General features: G+C 49.1%; 1 protein-coding gene across 1 annotated transcript in view; it reads right to left on the bottom strand.

Moving 5' to 3' along the window:
- plcb1 (phospholipase C beta 1) overlaps positions 1–23,843 on the bottom strand; it is a 641,072-nt gene that overhangs the window by 127,274 nt on the left and 489,955 nt on the right. Inside the window, exons 14-18 of the mRNA XM_078405993.1 lie at positions 21,668–21,845; positions 11,835–11,957; positions 9,414–9,487; positions 4,469–4,565; positions 1,288–1,372 (exon numbers count right to left, since the gene is read on the bottom strand). Coding sequence (XP_078262119.1) covers positions 1,288–1,372; positions 4,469–4,565; positions 9,414–9,487; positions 11,835–11,957; positions 21,668–21,845 — 557 coding nt within the window. The remainder of the gene's footprint in view (positions 1–1,287; positions 1,373–4,468; positions 4,566–9,413; positions 9,488–11,834; positions 11,958–21,667; positions 21,846–23,843) is intronic.

Raw genomic sequence — 23,843 nt, 5'->3', positions numbered from 1 at the left:
CTGTATCTCTAAATTAACTAAACGAAATATGCAAAAGAACAAAGCAAAGCCAGGAAAGGTGGAGCCCACAATGGTCCATTGTTGGCTGTGGGAAAGGCAAATATAACGAGTCATGCAGACAGTGGAACTCAACAGGGCGACGGTGTGATGACTAGGGAGGAGGAGGGTTGGAGTGGAAGGAGATGCAAGGGTTCTTTGAAGTTAGAGAAGTCAATGTTCATACCGCTGGGGTGTAAGCTACCCAAGCGAAATATGAGGTGCTGTTCCTCCAATTTGTGCTGAGCCTCACTCTGACAATGGAGGAGGACCAGGGCAGAAAGGTCAGTGTGGGAATGGGAGTAGGGGTTGTCAACTATCTCACTCCCAAATAAGGGACAAGGTGACGTCACCGCCCCGCGCCAGACGTGACCTCACCCAGCCGGCGGCCACGTGCTCCCGCTCCACCAATGGCGGCCGCCCGGGCCGGGAGGCGGGTTGCTACACAACCTCTGTTAGACAGCACCCGGGGCCTCCGGGCCTACGCCGTCCGGACCTACAGTGTCCGGGCCTACAGTGTCCGGGCCTACAGCGACCGGGCCTACAGCGTCCGGGCCTACAGTGTCCGGGCCTACAGTGTCCGTGCCTACAGTGTCCGGGCCTACACTGTCCGGACCTACAGTGTCCGGGCCTATAGTGTCTGTGCCTACAGTGTCCGGGCCTACAGTGTCCGGGCCTACAGTGTCCACGCCTACAGTGTCTGTGCCTACAGCATCCGTGCCTACAGTGTCCGTGCCTACAGTGTCCGGGCCTACACTGTCCGGACCTACAGTGTCCGGGCCTACAGCGTCCGGGCCTACAGTGTCCGGGCCTACAATGTCCGGGCCTACAGTGTCCGGGCCTACAGTGTCCGGGCCTACAATGTCCGGGCCTACAGTGTCCGGGCCTACAGTGTCCGGGCCTACAGCGTCCGGGCCTACAATGTCCGTGCCTACAGTGTCCGGGCCTACAGCGCTCCCCGGGCCTACAGCGCCCCCCGGGCCTAATACGGGACAAGGGCGGTCCCGCACGGACAAACCAATTTAGCCCAAAATACGGGATGTCCCAGCTAACACGGGACAGTTGGCAACCCTAAATTGGAGGGGGAGTTAAAGCGTTTGGCATTATAACACACAACACATCTTGGGCCGCTGCAGAACAACGACTCTTTGTGGCACAAGGTCCATTAAGTCACTTTAAACTAGTGGTGATAGAGAGTGCTTTTCAGCACCAGATAAGGAGCAGCCCGATACAATCTCTCTGAAAGGATACTCCACAAACTCCACTGGAGCTTTTGTCAACTGTTCCAGAGCCTTGGTCTCCACGAAAGATGACATCTCGAAACTCTTATTATTCTCTGTAAAATAAAGCACGCACATTCAATAAACACCAGATTTCCATCTCTCACGAACAACTACAGATAGATTTTTAAAAATGAGCTTGGCCTCAACTAGGAACCCAGGAATGATACCAGGAATGATTGGTTTAACATATGATAGGGAGGCACGGTGACACAGCGGTAGAGTTGCTGCCTTACAGCGCCAGAGCCTCGGGTTCAATCCTGACCACGGGTACTGTCTGTACGGAGTTTGTACGTTCTCCCCGTGACCTGCCTGGGTTTTTTCCCAAGTGCTCCGGTTTCCTCCCACACTCCAAAGACGTGCGGGTTTTGTCGGTTAATTGGTTTGGTGTAAATGTAAAATTGTCCCCCCTAGTGTGTGTAGGATAGTGTTGGTGTGCGGGGATCGCTGGTCGGCGTGGACTCGGTGGGCCGAATGATCTGTTTCTGCGCTGTATCTCTAAACTAAACTAAACTAAAACCAAGGGCTCACATATTCATTCCGTTATCAGCAACCAAAAGGCCCCACTACACTGTGCCAGTGACTACAGTGTAGGAAGGAACTGCAGATGCTGGTTACACCAAAGATAGACACAAAATGCTGGAGTAACTCAGCGGTTCGGGCAGCATCACTCTAGGGTCTGAAGAAGGGTCTCAACACAAAATGTCACCCATTCCTTCTCTCCAGAGATGCTGTCCGTCCCGCTTAGTTACCCAAGAATTTTAGAAACATAGAAAATAGGTGCAGGAGTAGGCCATTCGGCCCTTCGAGCCTGCACCGCCATTCAATGTGACATGGCTGATCATCCAACTCAGTAACCTGTACCTGCCTTCTCTCCATACCCCCTGATTCCATTAGCCCAAAGAGCTAAATCTAACTCTCTCTTGAAAACATCCAGTCAATTGGCCTCTACTGCCTTCTGAGGCAGAGAATTCCACAGATTTACAACTCTCTGTGTGAAAAAGGTTTTCCCTCATCTCCGTTCTAAATGGCCTACCCCTTATTCTTAAACTGCGGCCCCCGGTTCTGGACTCCCCCCAACATCGGGAACATGTTTCCTGCCTCCAGCGTGTCCAAACCCTTAATAGTCTCATATGTTTCAATAAGATCCCCTCTCAGCCTACTAAATTCCAGTGTCTACAAACAAGCCCAGTCGCTCCAGTCTTTCAACAAAGTTATGCATTTCAAAGCCGTTGTGGCAGCAAGAAAATTAGAACAGCCTGAACATAAGAGAAATGTTTGTCCCAGGCATATCACGTGCTGTAAGAGGAGCATTGAGTATTGATGGCATCTAATTCACAACAAAGTCTAACTGTCTTTGAAAATTGCTGTCCCAGCCCTGCCTCGTGGCAACAGTCAGATCCCTTTCATTACACACATCACCATCAGGCTCGGCTAATCTTCAGCCTCGGATTGCTTCCATCCAACATCGTAGACACAGTTTGTCCAAACTGTGCAACAGGGGCGGGGAAGAAAAAGACCGAATTCAATTGAACCAAAAAGGATCCATCCCACCAAACAAAGCGGTTCGAAACAAAGGGTACTTCACTGGAGTTTAGGACGAGAGGGGATCTTATCGAAACATATAAGATTATTAAGGGGTTGGACACATTAGAGGCAGGAAACATGTTCCCAATGTTGGGGGAGTCCAGAACAAGGGGCCACAGTTTAAGAATAAGGGGTAGGCCATTTAGAACGTAGATGAGGAAAAACCTTTTCAGTCAGAGAGTTGTGAATCTCTGGAATTCTCTGCCTCAGAAGGCAGTGGAGGCCAATTCTCTGAATGCATTCAAGAGAGAGCTAGATAGAGCTCTTAAGGATAGCGGAGTCAGAGGGTATGGGGAGAAGGCAGGAACGGGGTACTGATTGAGAATGATCAGCCATGATCACATTGAATGGTGGTGCTGGCTCGAAGGGCCGAATGGCCTACTCCTGCACCTAATGTCTATTGTCTATTGACCGAATTCAATTGAACCACAAAGGATCCATCCCATCAAACAAAGCGGTTCGAAACAAAGGGTACTTCACTGGAGTTTAGAAGGACGAGAGGGGATCTTATAGAGACGTACAGAATTATAAAAGGACTCGACAAGCTAGATGGCGGAAAAACGTTCCCAATGTTGAGCAAGTCCAGAACCAGGGGCCACACACAGTCTAAGAATAAAGGGGAGGCCATTTAAAACTGAGGTGAGGAGAAACTTTTTCACCCAGAGAGTTGTGAATTTGTGGAATTCTCTGCCACAGAAGGCAGTGGAGGCCAATTCACTGGATGAATTTAAAAGAGAGTTAGATAGAGCTCGAGGGGCTAGTGGTATCAAGGGATATGGGGAGAAGGCAGGCACGGGTTACTGATTGTGGATGATCAGCCATGGTCACAATGAATGGCGGTGCTGGCTCAAAGGGCCGAATGGCCTCCTCCTGCACCTATTTTCTATGTTTCTATGAAACATTCAGCGGTCAGAATGTATGGAATCTAACTAATCATGGAAGTTCATAAGTTATAGGAGCAGAATGAGGCCATTCGGCCCATCAAAGGCGACACGGTGGCGCAGCGGTAGAGCTACTGACTTACAGCGCCAGAGACCTGTACTCAATCCCGACTAAGGGCGTTGTCTGCACGGAGTTTGTACGTTCTCCCCGTGACCTGCGTGGCTTTCCTCCGAGATCTTCGGTTTCCTCCCACACTCCAAAGACGTGCAGGTTTGACGATTACTTGACTTGGTAAATGTTAAAAGAAAATGTCCCTACTGTGTGCGGGGGTAGTGTAAATGTGCGGGGATCGCCGGTCGGCGCGGACTCGATGGGCCGAAGGGCCTGTTTCTGCGCTGTGTCTCCAAACTAAACTAAAACTAGTGCGAACAGGTGCGAACGATGGACAGCGTGGATTGGGTGGGTCGAAGGGCCTGTTTCCATGACTCAATGACAAGCCATCAGTGTGTTCCCCAAATTGCTCCGAGTGTGTAGGGGAGGGGGAATAAGATAGAACCAGCGTGCGATGAACAATGGATGGTCAGCGTGGACTCGGTGGGCCGAAGGGCCAGTTTCCACGCTGTATCTCTGAACTGAACTCCGTCACGACATTGCGCGCAGTCGGATTGAAAAGGGCCACTCACTCTTAGCCACCTCGAAGGATTCAAACTTCACGGGCTGAATGTAGTTGACCAGGTTGGACATTTCCTCTGTGGCGTTGGCCTCACATCCCGCTGTTCCCTGCAACAGAAGACAGAAGCAAAGTATTAGAAGTGCAGGGAAAAAACTGCAGATGCTGGTCCAAATCTGAAGGTATTTATTCACAAAATGCTGGAGCAACTCAGCGGGTCAGGCAGCATCTCTGGAGAGAAGGAATGGGCGACGTTTCGGGTCGGGACCCTTCTTCAGGCTGATGTGAAGGGAGGGGGCGGGACAGAGATAGGATGTAGTCGGAGACAGGAAGACTGGTGGGAGAACTGGGAAGGGGATAGAGAGGGAAAGCAGGGGCTATCCGAAGTTAGAGAAGTCAATGTTCATACCATGTTCAGGGGGTATGGGGAGAAGGCAGGAACGGGGTACTGATTGAGAATGATCAGCCATGATCACATTGAATGGCGGTGCTGGCTCGAAGGACCGAATGGCCTCCTCCTGCACCTATTGTCTATTATCTATACCGCTGGGGTGTAAACTACCCAAGCGAAACGTGAGGTGTTGTCCCTCCAATTTGCGCTGGGCCTCACTCTGACAATGGAGGAGGCCCAGGACAGAAAGGTCAGATTGGGAATGGGAGGGGGAGTTGAAGTGCTGAGCCACCGGGAGATCAGGTAGGTTAGGACGGACTGTGCGGAGAATCAATAGCGTGATTGTTTGGCGGAGTAGACTCGATGGGCCGAATGGCCCAATTTGGCTCCTCTCACTTGAACTTATGAGTACTTTGCAATCTTTTTGGTCAACCATCATCTGGAGTTTCTTGTGTACTACCTCTCATGCACTACGTTGCTTGTTTTAACATTTAGCTACCTTAACTGCTGTAAATCTGTATTGGACATGTCCTAAATTTTAATAATTCTCCACGCAAAGAAAACAAAAGCCTCTTATATGTTTGATGAATGCACTTTTCTGTTTAAACATTATGTCTAATTCAAATAGTAGAAGACAAATGTTAGCCTTCTGAATTATGGAGCCCCATCTATTTTATCCCGTGGTTTATTGAGTTCAGTTTGGAGATACAGCGTGGAAACAGGCCCTTCGGCCCACCGAGTACCACACCGACCAGCGATCACCCCATACACTAACACTACCCTACACACGAGGGACAATTGACAGAATCTACAAACCCGTAGGTCTTTGGAGTGTGGGAGGAAACCGGAGCATCCGGAGAAAACCCACACTGGTCACGGGGAAAACGTGCAAACTCCGTACACAGACAGCGCCCGTAGTCGGGATCGAACCCGGGTCTCTGGCGCTGTGAGGCAGCAACTCTACCGCTGCGCCACCATAGGTACCCGAATATATATCCCCACTTCTTCATCTCCCACGCTGGGACCCCTTAGTTCTCGCCCCCCCTCCCCCCGCCCTCCCAACATCGATGTATAAATAAGGTTTAATGGGAACTCTGCATATTTAGTATTGTCATTTAAGATGAGTGTTTACGCAGAATGCTTCACATTATGTTCATCAAACAAGAAACATCTGACACGCCACAAATGCTTTATAATAATGTAACTTGGTACCATTAGATTGGTCAGCAGTATGAATTATGTTTTTCTGTACATTATGTTTTTCTGTACAACCAGCACGCTACAATACACACGCCAAGCAAAAAGTGAAGTCCATCCAGAAATACATTGACTTCAATGGCTGTGAATTGCTTACACAGTAGGTGAGAAAATAGTACTCAGATTTCACGTGAATTAGCCCCAATATTTATACAACCTCTTTGGCTGATCTCAGCTTCTCTTCAGCGTTAGGAAAAGGGGACGTACAACGAGATCTGGGTGTCCTAGTGCATCAGTCACTGAAAGGAAGCATGCAGGTACAGCAGGCAGTGAAGAAAGTCAATGGAATGTTAGCCTTCATAACAAGAGGAGTTGAGTATAGGAGCAAAGAGGTCCTTCTGCAGTTGTACAGGGCACTAGTGAGACCGCACCTGGAGTACGGTGTGCAGTTTTGGTCTCCAAATTTGAGGAAGGATATTCTTGCTATTGAGGGTGTGCAGCGTAGGTTTACTAGGTTAATTCCCGGAATGGCGGGACTGTCGTATGTTGAAAGACTGGATCGACTAGGCTTGTATACACTGGAATTTAGAAGGAAGAGAGGAGAGCTTATCGAAACGTATAAGATTATTAAGGGGTTGGACACGTTAGAGGCAGGAAACATGTTCCCAATGTTGGGGGAGTCCAGAACAAGGGGCCACAGTTTAAGAATAAGGGGTAGGCCATTTAGAACTGAGATGAGGAAAAACCTTTTCAGTCAAAGAGTTGTGAATCTGTGGAATTCTCTGCATCAGAAGGCAGTGGAGGCCAATTCTCTGAATGCATTCAAGAGAGAGCTGGATAGAGCTCTTAAGGATAGCGGAGTCAGGGGGTATGGGGAGAAGGCAGGAAAGGGGTACTGATTGAGAATGATCAGCCATGATCACATTGAATGGCGGTGTTGGCTCGAAGGGCCGAATGGCCTCCTCCTGCACCTATTGTCTATTGTTTATTGAGATTAGAGAGCAACTCTCAACTGATACTTCTTTTCACTGAGCAGTGATGAAGTTGAACATCAAACATATTAATGGCACTGTAGACAGTGGGATATTAGACAGGAACATGTGCCAGGGACAGCAGTGTGGGCGTTGGAAGGAAGCTCCAAGCCAACGGCTCCATTGTTGCCTGGACAGGATGTTTCCACTAGTGGGAGAGTCTCGGACCAGAGGGCACAGCCTCAGAATTAAAAGACGTCCCTTTAGGAAGGAGATGAGGAGGAATTTCTTCAGTCAGAGGGCGGTGAATCTGTGGAATTCATTGCCACAGACGACTGTGGAGGCCAAGTCAGTGGATATTTTTAAGGCGGAGATAGATAGATTCTTGATTAGTGTGGGGTGTCAGGGGTTACGGGGAGAAAGGCAGGAGAATGGTTCCTTTCATCCTATCCATGTAAAATTATGAAACGACTCTGGACAAGATAGATGCAGGATAAATGTTCCCAATGTTGGGGGAGTCGAGAACCAGGGGCCACACAGTCTAAGAATAAAGGGGAGGCCATTTAAAACTGAGGTGAGAAAACACTTTTTCACCCAGAGGGTTGTGAATTTGTGGAATTCTCTGCCACAGAGGGCAGTGGAGGCCAATTCACGGGATGAATTTGAAAGAGAGTTAGATGGAGCTCTAGGGGCTAGTGGAATCAAGGGATATGTGGGGAGAAGGCAGGCACGGGTTACTGATTGTGGATGATCGGCCATGATCACAATGAATGGAGGTGCTGGCTCGAAGGGCCGAATGGCCTCCTCCTGCACCTATTTTCTATGTTTCTATGTTAATGGGGTTAGGAGGGAGAGATTGATCAGCCATGATTGAATGGTGGAGCTGACTTGATGGGCCGAATGGCTTGAATCTGCTCCTCTCGTTTATGAACTGATGAAGTGAATAAAACAATGGAACCCTCTTCCTCTGGCACTCTTCCCATTTGGCTTTCCCTTTACACCAAGAAGGATGGAACAATCATACACTACAGGGCAGAGCTTTAAGCTGTCATAGATTCACACACACACTGTCAGAAAGTCATGTCTGGCGGCACGGTGGCGCAGCGGTAGAGTTGCCGCCTCACAGCGCCAGGGACCCAGGTTCGATCCCAACTACAGGTGCTGTCTGTACGGAGTTTGTACGTTCTCCCCGTGACCCGTGTGGGTTTTTACTGAGATCTTCGGTTTCCCCCCAGGTTTGTCGGTGAACTGGCTTGGTATGACTGAAAATTGTCCCTAGTGTGCGTAGGGTGGTGTCAACGTGCGGGGATCGCTGGTCGGCGCGGACTCGGTGGGCCGAGGGGCCTGTTTCCGCGTCGTATCTCTAAACCAAAGTAAACTTGCGGGCGCCGAGATTACTGACGCCATTATTCAAAGTCCAAAGTCCGGTCGGCCCCGCGCACTCAATATACTGAGCAGTTCCCGAACAAAGGTCCCGTATCCACACTGTACCTCTGGAGTCCAAAGCCGAAACACTCGCTGACAGCAAATCGGTGCAGTTGCCTGAACGAAACTTCACCAGAGGGCGGTGGGTGTATGGAACGAGCTGCCGGAAACTGTGCACGAGTGTGCGGGGATCACTGGTCGGCGCGGACTTGTTGGGCCGAAGGGCCTGTTCCGCCCTGTATCTCTGGACTAAGCTGAACCGCACCGTCCATCTCTGCTCCTCCTGACTTCCCATTCATCGGCATATAATTGTGAATGTATCTGAGAGGAATAGATCGGGTAGATGCACAGAGTCTCTTGCCCAGAGTAGGGGAATCGAGGACCAGAGGACATAGGTTCAAGGTGAAGGGGAAGAGATTTAATAGGAATTTGAGGGGTAACTTTTTCACACAAAGGGTGGTGGGTGTATGGAACGAGCTGCCGGAGGAGGTAGTTGAGGCTGGGACTATCCCAACGTTTAAGAAACAGTTAGACAGGTACATGGATAGGACAGGTTTGGAAGGATATGGACCAAGCGCAGGCAGGTGGGACTAGTGTAGCTGGGACATTGAGGTCGGAATGGGAAAGTTGGGCCTAAGGGCCTGTTTCTGCACTGTATGACTCTCTGACTCTAAATTTCCTTTGTTTTTGAAGCCATATGTCTCATCTCTGACCTTTACAGCTTGCTCCATAAAAAGTGACAGATGTCGATGCATTTTCCACACCGAGACCTCCAGCAAAAGAGATTACCAGTTTCTTGCGAATTCATGCCTGCAGATTAATGCTGTTGACGCACGAAGTTGGGTTGGATATTTCTTAATCAGTTTATTTTGGTGGGACATGTTGCTGGGACTTGTCGGCCGGTGCGGGCAAGTTTTGGGCCGAGGGGCCTGTTTCCACGCTGTGTCGCTCCACGACTCTATGAGATTGCCTACCTCATCCATTGAAGATTTTTTTGAATCCTCTTCATCATCATCATCTTCGTCTTCGCTCTCCGCGTCGCCTTCTCCTGCGATCACGATCAAGAGGACAGCATTGTTAGCGAGGGCGCAAGCGTAAAAAGCAGGCCAAGCATTTTAGTTTCGTTTCGTTTAGAGACACAGCGCGGAAACATCCCCCTTCGGCCCGCCGAGACCGCGCCGACCAGCGATCCCCGCACACTAACACTATCCCACACACACGCCAGGGACAATTTACAATTATACTGAAGCCAATCAGCCTACAAACCTGCACTCCTTTGGAGTGTGGGAGGAAACCGGAGCACCCGGAGAAAACCCACGCAGGGAGAACGTACAATCTTCCGTACAGACAGCACCCAGCGGTAGAGTTGCTGCTTTACAGCGAATGCAGCGCCGGAGACTCAGGTTCGATCCTGACTACGGGTGCTGCACTGTAAGGAGTTTGTACGTTCTCCCCGTGACCTGCTTGGGTTTTCTCCGAGATCTTCGGTTTCCTCCCACACTCCAAAGACGTACAGGTATGTAGGTTAATTGGCTGGGTAAATGTAAAAATTGTCCCTAGTGGGTGGGTGTAGGATAGCGTTAATGTGCGGGGATCGCTGGGCGGCACGGACTTGGTGGGCCGAAAAGGCCTGTTTCCGGCTGTATATATATGATATGATATATGATATGAAGTCGGGATCGAACCCGGGTCTCTGGCGCTGTGAGGCAGTGACTCTACCGCTGTGCCATCATGATGCCTAATCTCCAGCAGAGTGCAACCTACTATTTGTACCCTACAATCGTTGTACTTTTGTACTTATCTATGATTGTGCTTTTTCACCCCCCCCCATTTTTCCCCCCCCTCTGTCCCCTTCCGCCCACATCCCTTCCTCTGACTTTACTTCTCACTGTTCCTCTTCTCTCTTTATCCGCCATCCTTTAGTCTTATTCTTACACCGAGCCTTTGTCATTTACTTCATCCACCTGCCCCTCATCTGCAACCTCTTATCACTTGCCAGGCTTTGTCCTGCCCCCAAGGCGGCACGGTAGCGCAGCGGTAGAGTTGCTGCTTTACAGCGAATGCAGCGCCGGAGACTCAGGTTCGATCCTGACTACGGGTGCTGCACTGTACGGAGTTTGTACGTTCTCCCCGTGACCTGCGTGGGTTTTCTCCGAGATCTTCGGTTTCCTCCCACACTCCAAAGACGTACAGGTATGTAGGTTAATTGGCTGGGTAAATGTAAAAATTGTCCCTAGTGGGTGTAGGATAGTGTTAATGTACGGGGATCGCTGGGCGGTACGGACCCAGTGGGCCGAAAAGGCCTGTTTCCGGCTGTATATATATATGATATGATATCTCTCTTTTCTAGCTTTCTCCCCCCGAACCCAATCAGTCTGAAGAAGGGTTCTGACCCAAAACATGCCTGTGCATTCCTCACACAAAAGCCGTCTGACCTGCTGAGTTTCTCCACCATTTTGTATTTTGCTCAAGAGTCCTTTTTTCACACTGAGTGCGGGCGCAACAGAAGCGTTTCATTGTACCTCATGAACACGTGACAATAAACTAAACTCAACCAAACTTAGGCTGGTGGGTGTGTGGAACGAGCTGCCAGAGGAGGTCGTTGAGGCAGGGACTATCCCAACGTTTAAGATGCAGTTAGACAGGTACATGGATAGGACAGGTTTGGAGGGATATGGGCCAAACGTGGGTCAGAGGAGATTAGAGACCATTGCAACGTTTAAGAAACATTTGGACAGGTACATGGATAGGGAGAATATGGGCCATGCACAGGCAGGTGGCACCAGTGTAGACAATAGACAATAGATGCAGGAGGAGGCCATTCGGCCCTTCGAGCCAGCACCGCCATTCAATGTGATCATGGCTGATCATTCTCAATCAGTACCCCATTCCTGCCTTCTCCCCATACTCCCTGACGCCGCTATCCTTAAGAGCTCTATCCAGCTCTCTCTTGAATGCATTCAGAGAATTGGCCTCCACTGCCTTCTGAGGCAGAGAATTCCACAGATTCACAACTCTCTGACTGAAAATGTTTTTCCTCGTCTCAGTTCTAAATGGCCTACCCCTTATTCTTAAACTGTGGCCCCTGGTTCTGGACTCCCCCAACATTGGCAACATGTTTCCTGCCTCTAACGTGTCCAACCCCTTAATAATCTTATACGTTTCGATAAGATCTCCTCTCATCATTTCTAAATTCCAGCTGGGATATTGTTGGCCGGTGTGGGCAAGCAGGGCCGAGGGGCCTGTTTCCGCCCTGTATCACTCTGTGATTCTATAGTTCGATTTTACTGGAACGTATGCAAGACAAAAGATTCTACTGTACCTAGGCCCAAGTGACAATAAAGTATCATTGAATCCATGAAGTGTCTGAGATGAGTTTGTGCGCCATTACTGACCTATTGACTTCCGGCCGATTGCTTTCTGCTCCGCGATATCCTTCCCCAGTTTTTCCACGTTTTTTTCCACCCCGTCCGCGCCGGATTGCTGCGCCACATCGGTCTCCTCGTGGTTGGATGAGGCTGGTGTGCAGACAGACGAAAGAATGATTACAATACTGAACGCATGCATGTTTATAAAAGACCACAACTCATCATATTTGTTATCCTCACGGTGGCGCAGCGGTAGAGTTGCTGCCTCACAGCGCCAGAGACCCCGGGTTCCATCCCGACTACGGGGCGCTTGTCTGTACGGAAGTTTGTACGTTCTCCCCGTGGTTTTTTTCTCCGGGTGCTCCGGTTTCCTCCGACACTCCAAAGACGTGCAGGTCTGGAGGTAAATTGGCTTCAGAGTGATTGTAAATCGTCCCTAGCGCGTGTAGGATACCTGCACACCTTCGGAGTGTGGGAGAAAACCGGAACACCCGCAGAAAACCCACGCGGTCACTGGGAGGGATACGGCGTGGCAACAGGCCCTTCGGCCCACCGAGTCCCTGCTGACCAACGATCACCTTAGTTCCATCCCGCACACGAGGGTCAATTTACGGAGGCCAATTAACCTACAAACCTGCACGTCTTTGGAAGCGTGGAAGGAAACCGGAGCACCCGGAGGAAAACCCACACGGTCACAGGAAGAACGGACAAACCCCACACACAGAAAGCACCCACAGTCAGGATTGAACCCGGGTCTCTGGAGCTGTGAGTCTAGGTTAATTGGATTCAGTAAAATTGTAAATTGTCCCAGGTGTGTGTAGGATGGCGTTAGTGTTTGGGGATCGCCGGTCGGCACGGACTCGGTGGACCGAAGGGCCGAAGGGCCTGTTTCTGTGCTGCATCTCGAAACTAAACTGAAGGAACGGTAAGGTCAAAGTGTCGCAAGGTTTCACGAGGCATTTTCCACAAGGATACTGACCAGAGACTGAAATAGAAAATGAAAGACAACGAACCATCAATACAGAGATGATGAAAGGTAGATGGACACAAAATGCTGGAGTAACTCAGCGGATCAGGCAGCATCTCCGGAGAATAGGAATGTCTGAAACATCACCTATTCCTTTTCTCCCGTGATGCTGCGTTTCCTACGGCATTTTGGGTCCATCTTTGGTGTCAACCAGCATCTGCAGTTGCTAGTTTAAACTGAAGATGGATGCTAAATACTGGGGTAACTCAGCACGACTGGCAGCATCTCGGGAGAGAAGGGGCCACAGTTTAAGAATAAGGGGTAGGCCATTTAGAACTGAGATGAGGGAAAACGTCTTCAGTCAGAGAGTTGTGAATCTGTGGAATTCTCTGCCTCAGAAGGCAGTGGAGGCCAATTCTCTGAATGCATTCAAGAGAGAGCTAGATAGACCTCTTAAGGATAGCGGAGTCAGGGGGTATGGGGAGAAGGCAGGAACAGGGTACTGATTGAGAATGATCAGCCATGATCACATTGAATGGCGGTGCTGGCTCGAAGGGCCGAATGGCCTACTCCTGCACCTATTGTCTATTGTCTATTGTCTATTGACCGAATTCAATTGAACCACAAAGGATCCATCCCACCAAACAAAGCGGTTTGAAGCCGAATGGCCTCCTCCTGCACCTATAGGAAGGATGTCGATAAAATGGAGAGGGTGCAGAGGAGATTTACTAGAATGTTGCCTGGGTTTCAGCACTTAAGCTACAGAGAGAGGTTGAACAGGTTGGGTCTTTATTCTTTGGAGCGTAGAAGGTTGAGGGGGGACTTGATAGAGGTTTTTAAAATTTTGAGAGGGACGGACAGAGTTGACGTGGGTAGGCTTTTCCCTTTGAGAGTGGGGAAGATTCCAACAAGGGGACATAGCTTCAGAATTGAGGGACAAAAGTTTAGGGGTAACATGAGGGGGAACTTCTTTACTCAGAGGGTGGTGGCTGTATGGAATGGGCTTCCGGTGGAAGTGGTGGAGGCAGGCTCGATTTTATTATTTAAGAGTAAATTGGATAGGTATATGGATGGGAGGGGATTAGAGGGTTATGGTCTGAGAGCAGGTAGATGAGACTAGGTCAGGGAGAGTGGTCGGCGTGGACTGGTAGGGCCGAACGGGCCTGTTTCCGTGCTGTAGTTGTTATATGGTTATATGGTTAAATGGTACTTCACTGGAGTTTAGAAGGACGAGAGGGGATCTTATAGAGATGTACAAAATTATAAAAGGACTGGACAAGCTAGACGCATTGAATGGCGGTGCTGGCTCGAAGGGCCGAATGGCCTCCTCCTGTACCTATTGTCTATTGTATGGGTGACATTTCACGTGGGGACCCTTCTTCAGACTGACAGTCGGTGTAAAGGGAAGCGAGAGGTTTAGACGGTGATATAGAGAGAGAGATATGGAACAAATGAATGATAGATATGCAAAAAAGTATCGGCGATAGAAATATATTGGCCCCAGATCGTTGCTTGATTTCCATCTCAACGAGACACACAAGAACTCAAGAAAATCGAGGAAGGAGAAGTCAGCTCAGCCCTTCAAATCTGCCCGACACAATCAGTCTGAAGAAGGGTCTCAGCCACAAACGTCACCCATTCCTTCTCTCCCGAGATGCTGCCTGACCCGCTGAGTTACTCCAGCATTTTGTGTCTACCTTCGATTTAAACCAGCATCTGCAGTTTTTTTTCCCCCGACACAAACGTCACCTATCCATTTTCTCCGGAGAACTCAAAACAATAGGACACAAAGTGCTGGAGTAACTCAGCGGGTCAGGCAGTGTCTCCGGGGAACATAAGGTCATAAGGAATAGGAGTAGGATTAGGCCATTCGGCCCATCAAGTCTAGTCCGCCATTCAATCATGGCTGATCTATCTCTCCCCTCCGAACCCCATTCTCCTGCCTTCTCCCCGTAACCTCTGACACCCGTACTAATCAAGAATCTATCTATCTCTGCCTTAAAAACTATCCACTGACTTGGCCTCCACAGCCTCCTGTGGCATGAATAGCTGACGTTTTGGGTTGGGATCGAAGAAGGGTTCCGACCCGAAATGTCACCTACCCGTGTTCCTCAGAGATGGTCACAGAGTGCTGGAGTAACTCAGCGGGTCAGGCAGCATCTCTGGAGAACGTGGATAGGTGACGTTTCGGGTCGGAGCCCTTCTTTGGAAAATAGACAATAGACAATAGGTGCAGGAGGAGGCCCTTTCGGCCCTTCGAGCCAGCACCACCATTCAATGTGATCATGGCTCAATCAGTACCCCGTTCCTGCCTTCTCCCCATACCCCCTGACTCCGCTAACCTTAAGAGCTCTATCTAGCTCTCTCTTGAATGCATTCAGAGAATTGGCCTCCACTGCCTTCTGAGGCAGAGAATTCCACAGATTCACAACTCTCTGACTGAAAAAGCTTTTCCTCATCTCAGTTCTAAATGGCCTACCCCTTATTCTTAAACTGTGGCCCCTGGTTCTGGACTCCCCCCAACATTGGGAACATGTTTCCTGCCTCTAACGTGTCCAACCCCTTAATAATCTTATACGTTTCGATAAGATCTCCTCTCATCCTTTAGATTTTGTACAGCTTCCTTTTAAACTCCTTTTATGCTCACTGGAAAACTAATTATTATGAAACATGGCATCTTTAAAACAGTGCACGAGATGTGTTGAAATATTAAAAGGAATAAAATCAAATGGACCATAAAATCTGCTGCAAAAGCCCTAAGGGTGCTGGTTTATTGGACTTTTACTGTAAATCTACACCTATGGTCTTAAGAGGCAATATAAAGAGAACTATATCAAAACTAAAGTTATGCTTGAATAAATCCAAAATGATACAAGGAACCAATATTAAACGGAATCTATTAGGAGTGTGGTAAATGTCAGATCTATAGGAAAAAAACTGCAGACGCTGGTTAAAATCGAAGGCAGACACACAATGCTGGAGTAACTCAGCGGGACAGGCTGCATCTCAGGAGAGAGGGGATGGGTGACGTTTCGGGTCGACACCCTACTTCAGACTCGACCCGAAACGTCACCCATTCCTTCTCTCCCGAGATGCTGCCTGACCCGCTGAGTTACCCCAGCATTGTGTGTCTACCTTCAATGTCAGATCTACTTTGCCACATACAGACAATGAAAAGGAAAGAACACACTTCATTTATTGAGACACGAGGCACGGTGGTGGCGCAGCGGTAGAGTTGCCGCCTCACAGCGCCAGAGACCCGGGTCCGATTCCCGACTGCGGGCGCTGTCTGTACGGAGTTTGCACGTTCTCCCCGTGACCTGCTTAGGCTTTCTTCCGGGATCTCCAGTTGCCTCCCACACTCCAAAGACGTACGGGTTTGTGGGCTAATTGACCTGGCATCATTGTAAATTGTCCCTAGTGTGTTCGAGGAGATTAGAGACTATTGCAACGTTTAAGAAACATTTTTGGACAGGTACATGGATAGGGAGAATACGGGCCAAGCACAGGCAGGTGGGACCAGTGTAGCTGGGACATGTTGGCTGGTGTGGGCAAGCAGGGCCGAGGGGCCTGTTTCCGCACTGTATCGCTCTATGATTCTATTTTACTGGAACGTATGCAAAACAAAAGATTCTACTGTACCTAGGTCCAAGTGACAATAAAGTATCATTGAATCCTTGAAGTGTCTGAGATGAGTCTGAGATGGTGTTAGTGTGCGGGTATCGCTGGTCGGCACGGACTCGGTGGGCCGAAGGGCCTGTTTCCGTGCTGTATCTGTAACCCGAACTAAACTAGACTAAACTGCAGGTGATGGAATCTTGAGTCAGAAGAAAGGTACCGACTTGAAAGGTCGCCTGTCCATGTCCTCCAGAGAAATTCAATGTGGGTACAAGCAACTGGTTCACAAAGAAAAGATATAAGTGCTGGTGTAACTCAGCGGGCCAGGAGGCATCTCTGGAGAGCATGGATGGCTGGCATTTTGGGTTGGGACCAAGAGGTTCAACTCTCATTTTGCGATTAATCGCACTATTGAAGTCAAACACAAGATGGCAGCACATGCCAACTAATAGCAGCTGTGCAAGAATAACACCATGGGCTCATTTCTACAGCAACACCTCATAATAATCCGTATTATTGCATTATTAAATTATCAATGAATATTGCTGGAACACATTTAATATCCTCACAAACATATTGATCACCTGAGTCAATAAAAGACTGACTGTTTGGGAAATGTTTCGTCAAAATGAACGGCGCGGGCGTAGAGTTGCTGCCTCACAGCGCCGGAGACCCGGGTTCGATCCCGACCACGGGCGCTGTCTGTACGGAGTTTGCACGTTCCCCCCGCGAGTTTTCTCCGGGTGCTCCCGTTTCCTCCCACACTCCAAAGACGTGCGGGTTTGGAGGTTAATTGGCTTCGGCAAACGATTGTAAATTGTCCCCAGTGTGCGTGTCGGGTAGTGCTAGTCTGTGGGGATCGCTGGTCGGCGCGGACTCGGTGGGCCGAAGGGCCTGCTTCCGCGCTGCATCTGTAAACTAGACTGAACTATACTTGAAAGGAGAACTATTTTAGACTTTGAACCGCACACTTTTTGCACAGTCATGATCTGGTTTACTTGCAATAGCTGATAGTTTATTGCATGGGGTTATTTGTTGTGGTTAATGATCCCGTAAAAAGCTGCAGTCAGGAAGAATTTTATGTTTAGCTTTATTGTTGTCACGTGCACTGAGATACAGTGAGGAGCTTTTGTTTGCGTGCTGTTCAATCATATCAAGATCATACTGCACATAAATTCTATCAAGTCAAACTCAGGTCCAATCGTTTAGTTTTAGTTTAGTTTAGTTTAGTTCAGAGATACAGCGCTGAAACAGGCCCTTCGGCCCACCAAGTCCTCGCCGACCAGCGATCCCCGCACACTAACACTATCCTACACACACTAGGGACAACTTATAAGCTCTGAATTACAATAGACTATTATTATTATTCTTACTATTGAGGGCATGCAGCGTAGGTTCACTAGGTTAATTCCCGGAATGACGGGACTGTCGTATGTTGAAAGACTTGGGCGACTAGGCTTGTATACACTGGAATTTAGAAGGATGAGAGGAGATCCTATCGAAACATATAAGATTATTAAGGGGTTGGACACGCTAGAGGCAGGAATCATGTTCCCAATGTTGGGGGAGTCCAGAACCAGGGGCCACAGTTTAAGAATAAGGGGTAGGCCATTTAGAATGGAGATGAGGAAAAACTTTTTCAGTCAGAGAGTTGTGAATCTGTGGAATTCACTGCCTCAGAAGGCAGTGGAGGCCAATTCTCTGAATGCATTCAAGAGAGAGCTGGATAGAGCTCTTAAGGATAGCGGAGCCAACGTTTAAATCTCCAGCTGAAGCACTGAAAGTTGTTCCACTGAAAGCCATCATGGATGCACACGAAACCACCCTTGCCCACACCCGCCAACTTCATCTCAGAATACCTCACCCTTGGGCGGCACGGTAGAGTTGCTGCCTTACAGCGAATGCAGCGCCGGAGACCCGGGTTCGATCCCGACTACGGGCGCTGTCCGTACAGGAGTTTGTGCATTCTCCCCGTGACCCGCGTGGGTTTTCTCCGAGATCTTCGGTTTCCTCCCACACTCCAAAGACGTGCAGGTTTGTAGGTTAATTGGCTTGGTAAATGTTAAAACTGACCCTAGTGGGTGTAGGATAGTGTTAGTGTGCGGGGATCGCTGGTCGGTGTGGACTCGGCGGGACGAAAGAGCCTGTTTACGCACTGTATCTCTAAACTAAACTAAACTAAACTTTCATTGCTAATAGACACAAAATGCCAGAGTAACTCAGTTCTGTCCTACATACTGTTTCATTGCTTCTGCTTTCTACATTCCCTCTTTCATGTAAATCACTTTCTCAGGCAGTTTTTCATATTTTCAACTTGTGTGGAAATAAAAATAACCTGTTTCGCTGTCAATCTCAAACTCCAATCCTCTCAATTATTTCCTTTTAGTATAGTTCAGTTCAGAGATACAGCGCGGAAACAGGCCCTTTCGGCACACCGAGTCCGCGCCGACCAGCGATCCCCGCAAGCTAACACTATCCTACACGCACACTAGGGACGATTATACATTTATACCTCGCCAGTTAACATAAAAACCTGTACGTCTTTGGAGTGTGGGAGGAAAGGGAGGATCTCGGAGAAAGCCCACGCAGGTCACGCAGGGGCGAACGTACAAACTCCGTACAGACAACACCCGTAGTCGGAGATCGAACGTGGGTCTCCGGCGCTGTTTTGCAGCAACTCTACCGCTGCTCCACCGAGCCGACCCCTGGACGAACTGGAGAAATGAATTCCACAGATTCACAGAAACATAGAAAATAGGTGGAGGAGGAGTTCATTTTGCCCTTCAAGCCAGCGCCGCCATTCATTGTGATCATGGCTGATCATCCACAATCAGTAACCCATGCCTGCCTTCTCCCCACATACCTTGATTCCGCTAGCCCCTAGAGCTCCATCTAACTCTCTTTTAAATCCATCCAGTGAATTGGCCTCCACTGCCCTCCGTGGCAGAGAATTCCACAAATTCACAACTCTCTGGGTGAAAAAGTTTTTTTTCTCATCTCAGTTTTAAAATGGCCTCCCCTTTATTCTTAGACTGTGTGGCCCCTGGTTCTGGACTCGCCAAACATTGGTCTTCGCAGTTCACACTGCCACCCAGCTTTGTGTTGTCTGCAAATTTGCTGGTGTTATTTTTAATCCCATCATCTAAATCATTAATATATTTTGTACACAGTTGCGGCCCCAGCACTGAGCCTTGCGGCACTCCAATCATCACTGCCTGCCATTCTGACAGGGACCCATTAATCCCTACTCCTTGTTTCCTGTCTGCCAACCAATTCTCTATCCTTGTCAATGCCATGTGCTCTAATTTTGCCCACTGATATCCGGTGTGGGACCTTATCAAAGGCTTTCTGAAAGTCCAGATACACTACATCCACTGGCTCCCCTTCATCCATTCACCACCCTCTGACTAAAGGGCCTGTCCCAGTTGCGCGATTTTTAAGGCGACTGCCGGCGACTGTCAAAGTCGTAGCAGATCGCCAAAATTTTCTTTTACCCCACGACAACGACCACGACAACGATAATGACCACGACAATGACCACGACAACGACCACGACAACGACAATGACCACGACAATGACCACGACAACGACCACGACCGCGGCAATGACCACGACAATGACCACGACAATGACCACGACAATGACCGCGACAATGACCGCGACAATGACCACGACAATGACCACGACAATGACCACGACAACGACCACGACAATGACCACGACAATGCCGAGTCAGCTGCTGACGACATTCTACCGCTGCACCATAGAGAGTATCCTAACGCATGGCATCCCTGTGTGGTATCTCAGCTGCACGGAGGCAGAGAGGAAAGCTCTTCAGCGGGTAGTCCATAGAGCTCAGAGGACCATCGGAACACAGCTACCAGCCTTGGAGGGCATCTACAACACACGATGCCTCAGAAAAGCCACCAGCATCCACAAAGACTCCTCACACCCCTGCAACAGTCTGTTCGATCTTCTACCATCGGGCAGACGATACAAGGCCTTCTACGCCCGCACCTCCAGACTCAGGAACGGCTTCATCCCCAGGGCCATAGCTGCTATGAACCGGTCCTGCTGAGCCGGATGGTCACATCGCACAGCGAACCGGCACAGATCTACTTGCACTTTATACTGTTTTAAAACTGTTCTAATTTGTTTCATTGGGTTGTTTAAATTAATACTGACTAGCTAATTAAATTAATGCATCGTATGGGAGGCGTATTCCCAATCTCGTTGTACCCCTGTACAATGACAATAAAGATATATTGTGTTGTATTGTATTGTACAAGTCACTTTTTTTGTGAAACGAGCACCTGGCTAAGAGATTACACCGTCTTCGGAAACATCGTGAAATTCCCACTCTTACCTGACCGTCAAACCGTCGCCTCCAATCTACCTGTCAAATGTCCTGACGGTAAATAAATTGGTTAAACAAAACTACCTTCTGGTATCTTCAAATGGCCTTTTCTTAATTTAATATTACGTGCTTCTAAATGCATCTGCGACAACCTAGCAAACCTGGGGACAGCGTGCGACAGACAGCGCCCACAATAAGCAACGATACCTGGCGACAAGCCAGCTGTCGCTGAGAAATTTCTAGTAGGTAAATTTTTCCACGATGCTCCGAGATCCGTTACGATTCATTGAAGACTCCTCGCGATCGTGCCCGCGACACCCCGGCATTCGTTCGGCGACAGCCTAGTAGCCGGCAGTCGCCTTAAAATCGCCTACGTGGGACAGGCCCTTAATTCTGCTCTTGAATTTATGAAGAGGAATGACAGATTATTGATTAGTACAGGATTATGGGGAGAAGGCAGGAGAATGGGGTTAGGAGGGAGAGAGATAGATCAGCCACGATTGAATGGCGGAATGGATTTGATGGCCTAATTCTGCTCTTATGACATATGATGAACTTATGACGTAACTAAAGAGCCGCTAACCTCCGGAGTGGAATGTAGTGGGAACAATATCCAGAGTCACACTGCGTTCGGTCACGTGCCACTTTTAGTCCATGAATCACTTTCCCGGAACTCCACTTTCCCGGAACTCCACCTAGGAATCCATGTCACATTTTGCCAGACAGTATCTACCAGTGGCCAAGCCTGCCGATGACGTGTCCACCACACTGAGGCAAAGCCTGAGTGGGGCAGGCCCTTAAAAGGAATTCCACCTCATCACCTTCCTAAAGGAAGGTCCTTTAATTCTGAGGCAGACAACTGCACCGCTGCGCCAACGTGCCCAGGACAATGCCGCCCGTTTTGCGGTTGAACGTACCGGCTCCCGGAGAGGAGGGCTCGAACACGCTGGACGAGTCGCTGTACGTGTTTGACGCTTGCTCCGACAGCTTCTTCTTGGCGCTGCCATCCGACGACTTGTGCCCTTTCTTCTTGTTCTTAATGAGAATCTTGCCCATCATCTCGTGAGGGCTCGGCAGGGGGACGCCCATCTCCAGCTAAAACACAAACACAGAGAGAGAGGACGTGCAAACATATTTGCACTTCAGTTTACTGCCACGTGCACCAAGGTTTCACGCAGAGAGTTGTAAATAGACAATAGACAACAGGTGCAGGAGGAGGCCATTCGGCCCTTCGAGCCAGCACCGCCATCCACCGTGATCATGGCAGACCATCCACAATCAGTGCCCCGTTCCTGCCTTCTCCCCATACCCCCTGATTCTGCTATCCTTAAGAGCTCTATCTAGCTCTCTCTTGAATGCATTCAGAGAATTGGCCTCCACTGCCTTCTGAGGCAGAGAATTCCACAGATTCACAACTCTCTGGGTGAAAAGGTTTTTTCCTCATCTCAGTCCTAAATAGCCTACCCCTTATTCTTAAACTGTGACCCCTGGTTCTGGACTCCCCCAACATCGGGACCATTTTTCCTCATCTCCGTTCTAAATGGCCTACCCCTTATTCTTAAACTGTGGCCTGTGGGATCTGTAAATCTGTGGAATTCTCTGCCACAGAAAACAGCGGAGACCAATTCACTGGATGTGTTCAAGAGAGAGTTAGATCTAGCTCTTAGGGCTAACGGAATCAAGGGATATGGGGAGAAAGCAGGAATGGGGTACTGATCTTGGATCAACAGCCATGATCGTATTGAATGGCGGTGCTGGCTCAAAGGGCCGAATGGCCAACACCTGCACCTAGTTTCAATGTTTCTATGTACAGTGAAAAGCTTTTGTTGCATGATAACCAGTTAGCAGAAAGACAATACATGATTACAATCGGGCCATTTACATTGTGAAAAGGTCATAAATGATAGGAGCAGAATTAGGCCATTCGGCCCATCAAGTCTACTCCGCCATTCAATCATGGCTGATCTATCTCTCCCTCCTAACCCCATTTCCCTGCCTTCTCCCCAGAACCCCTGACACCCGTACTAATCAAGAATTGTGTAGATGCATGATAAGGGAATAACTTTTAGTGCAAGGTAAAGCCAGCAAAGCCAGCAAAGTCCGATCAAGGATAGTCCGAGGGTCATCAAAGAGGTAGATGGTAGTTCAGCACTGCTCTCTGGTTGTGGTGGGATGGTTCAGTTGCCTGATAACAGCTGGGAAGAAACTGTCCCTGAATCTGGAGGTGTGCGTTTTCACACGTTTGCCCGATGGGAGAGGGGAGAAGAGGGAGTGGCTGGGGTGCGACTGGTCCTTGATTGTGCTGCTGGTCTTGCCGAGGCAGCGTGAGGCATAGTAGGCTAGATGGGCCAAATGGCCTAATACACTCTAATCTGCTGCAAGAAACATGTCTCCTTCAAATATCTTAACAAACTCTGCGTTGCTAAGTTGTGAGTGTGATTCTTTTTCTCCAAACTCTATTCATGCATAAGTCAAGGGAGCAGAATTAGGCCATTCGGCCCATCAAGTCTACTCTGCCTTTCAATCATGGCTGATCTATCTTCCCCTCCTAACCCCATTCTCCTGCCTTCTCCCCATAACCTCTGACACTTCTTAAATCTGCACTTTTAAGCAACATTGAATAACAACATTTAAAAGACATTTGGCCAGGTTCTTGGATAGGAACGGTTTGAATGGATAGGGGCCAAATGTGGGAAAATCGACACAAAGTGCTGGAGTAACTCAGCGCGTCAGGCAGCATCCCTGGAGAACATGGATAGGTGACGTTTCACAGAGTGCTGGAGTAACTCAGCGGGTCAGGCAGCATCTCTGGAGAACATAGATAGGTGACGTTTCACAGAATGCTGGAGTAACCCAGCGGGTCAGGCAGCATCTCTGGAGAACATGGATAGGTGACGTTTCACAGAGTGCTGGAGTAACTCAGCGGGTCAGGCAGCATCCCTGGAGAACATGGATAGGTGATGTTTCGGGTCGAGACCTTTCTTTAAACCCTAATGTGTAGAAGTCTGAACAAGGGTCGGCACGGCGGCGCAGCGGTACAGTTGCTGCCTCACAGCGCCGGAGACCCCGGTTCGATCTTGACTACGGGTGCTG

Source organism: Rhinoraja longicauda, chromosome 9, assembly GCF_053455715.1.
Source record: "Rhinoraja longicauda isolate Sanriku21f chromosome 9, sRhiLon1.1, whole genome shotgun sequence".
Classification (NCBI taxonomy): Eukaryota; Metazoa; Chordata; class Chondrichthyes; order Rajiformes; family Arhynchobatidae; genus Rhinoraja; species Rhinoraja longicauda.
This window is presented reverse-complemented; position numbering and strand designations above follow the sequence as displayed.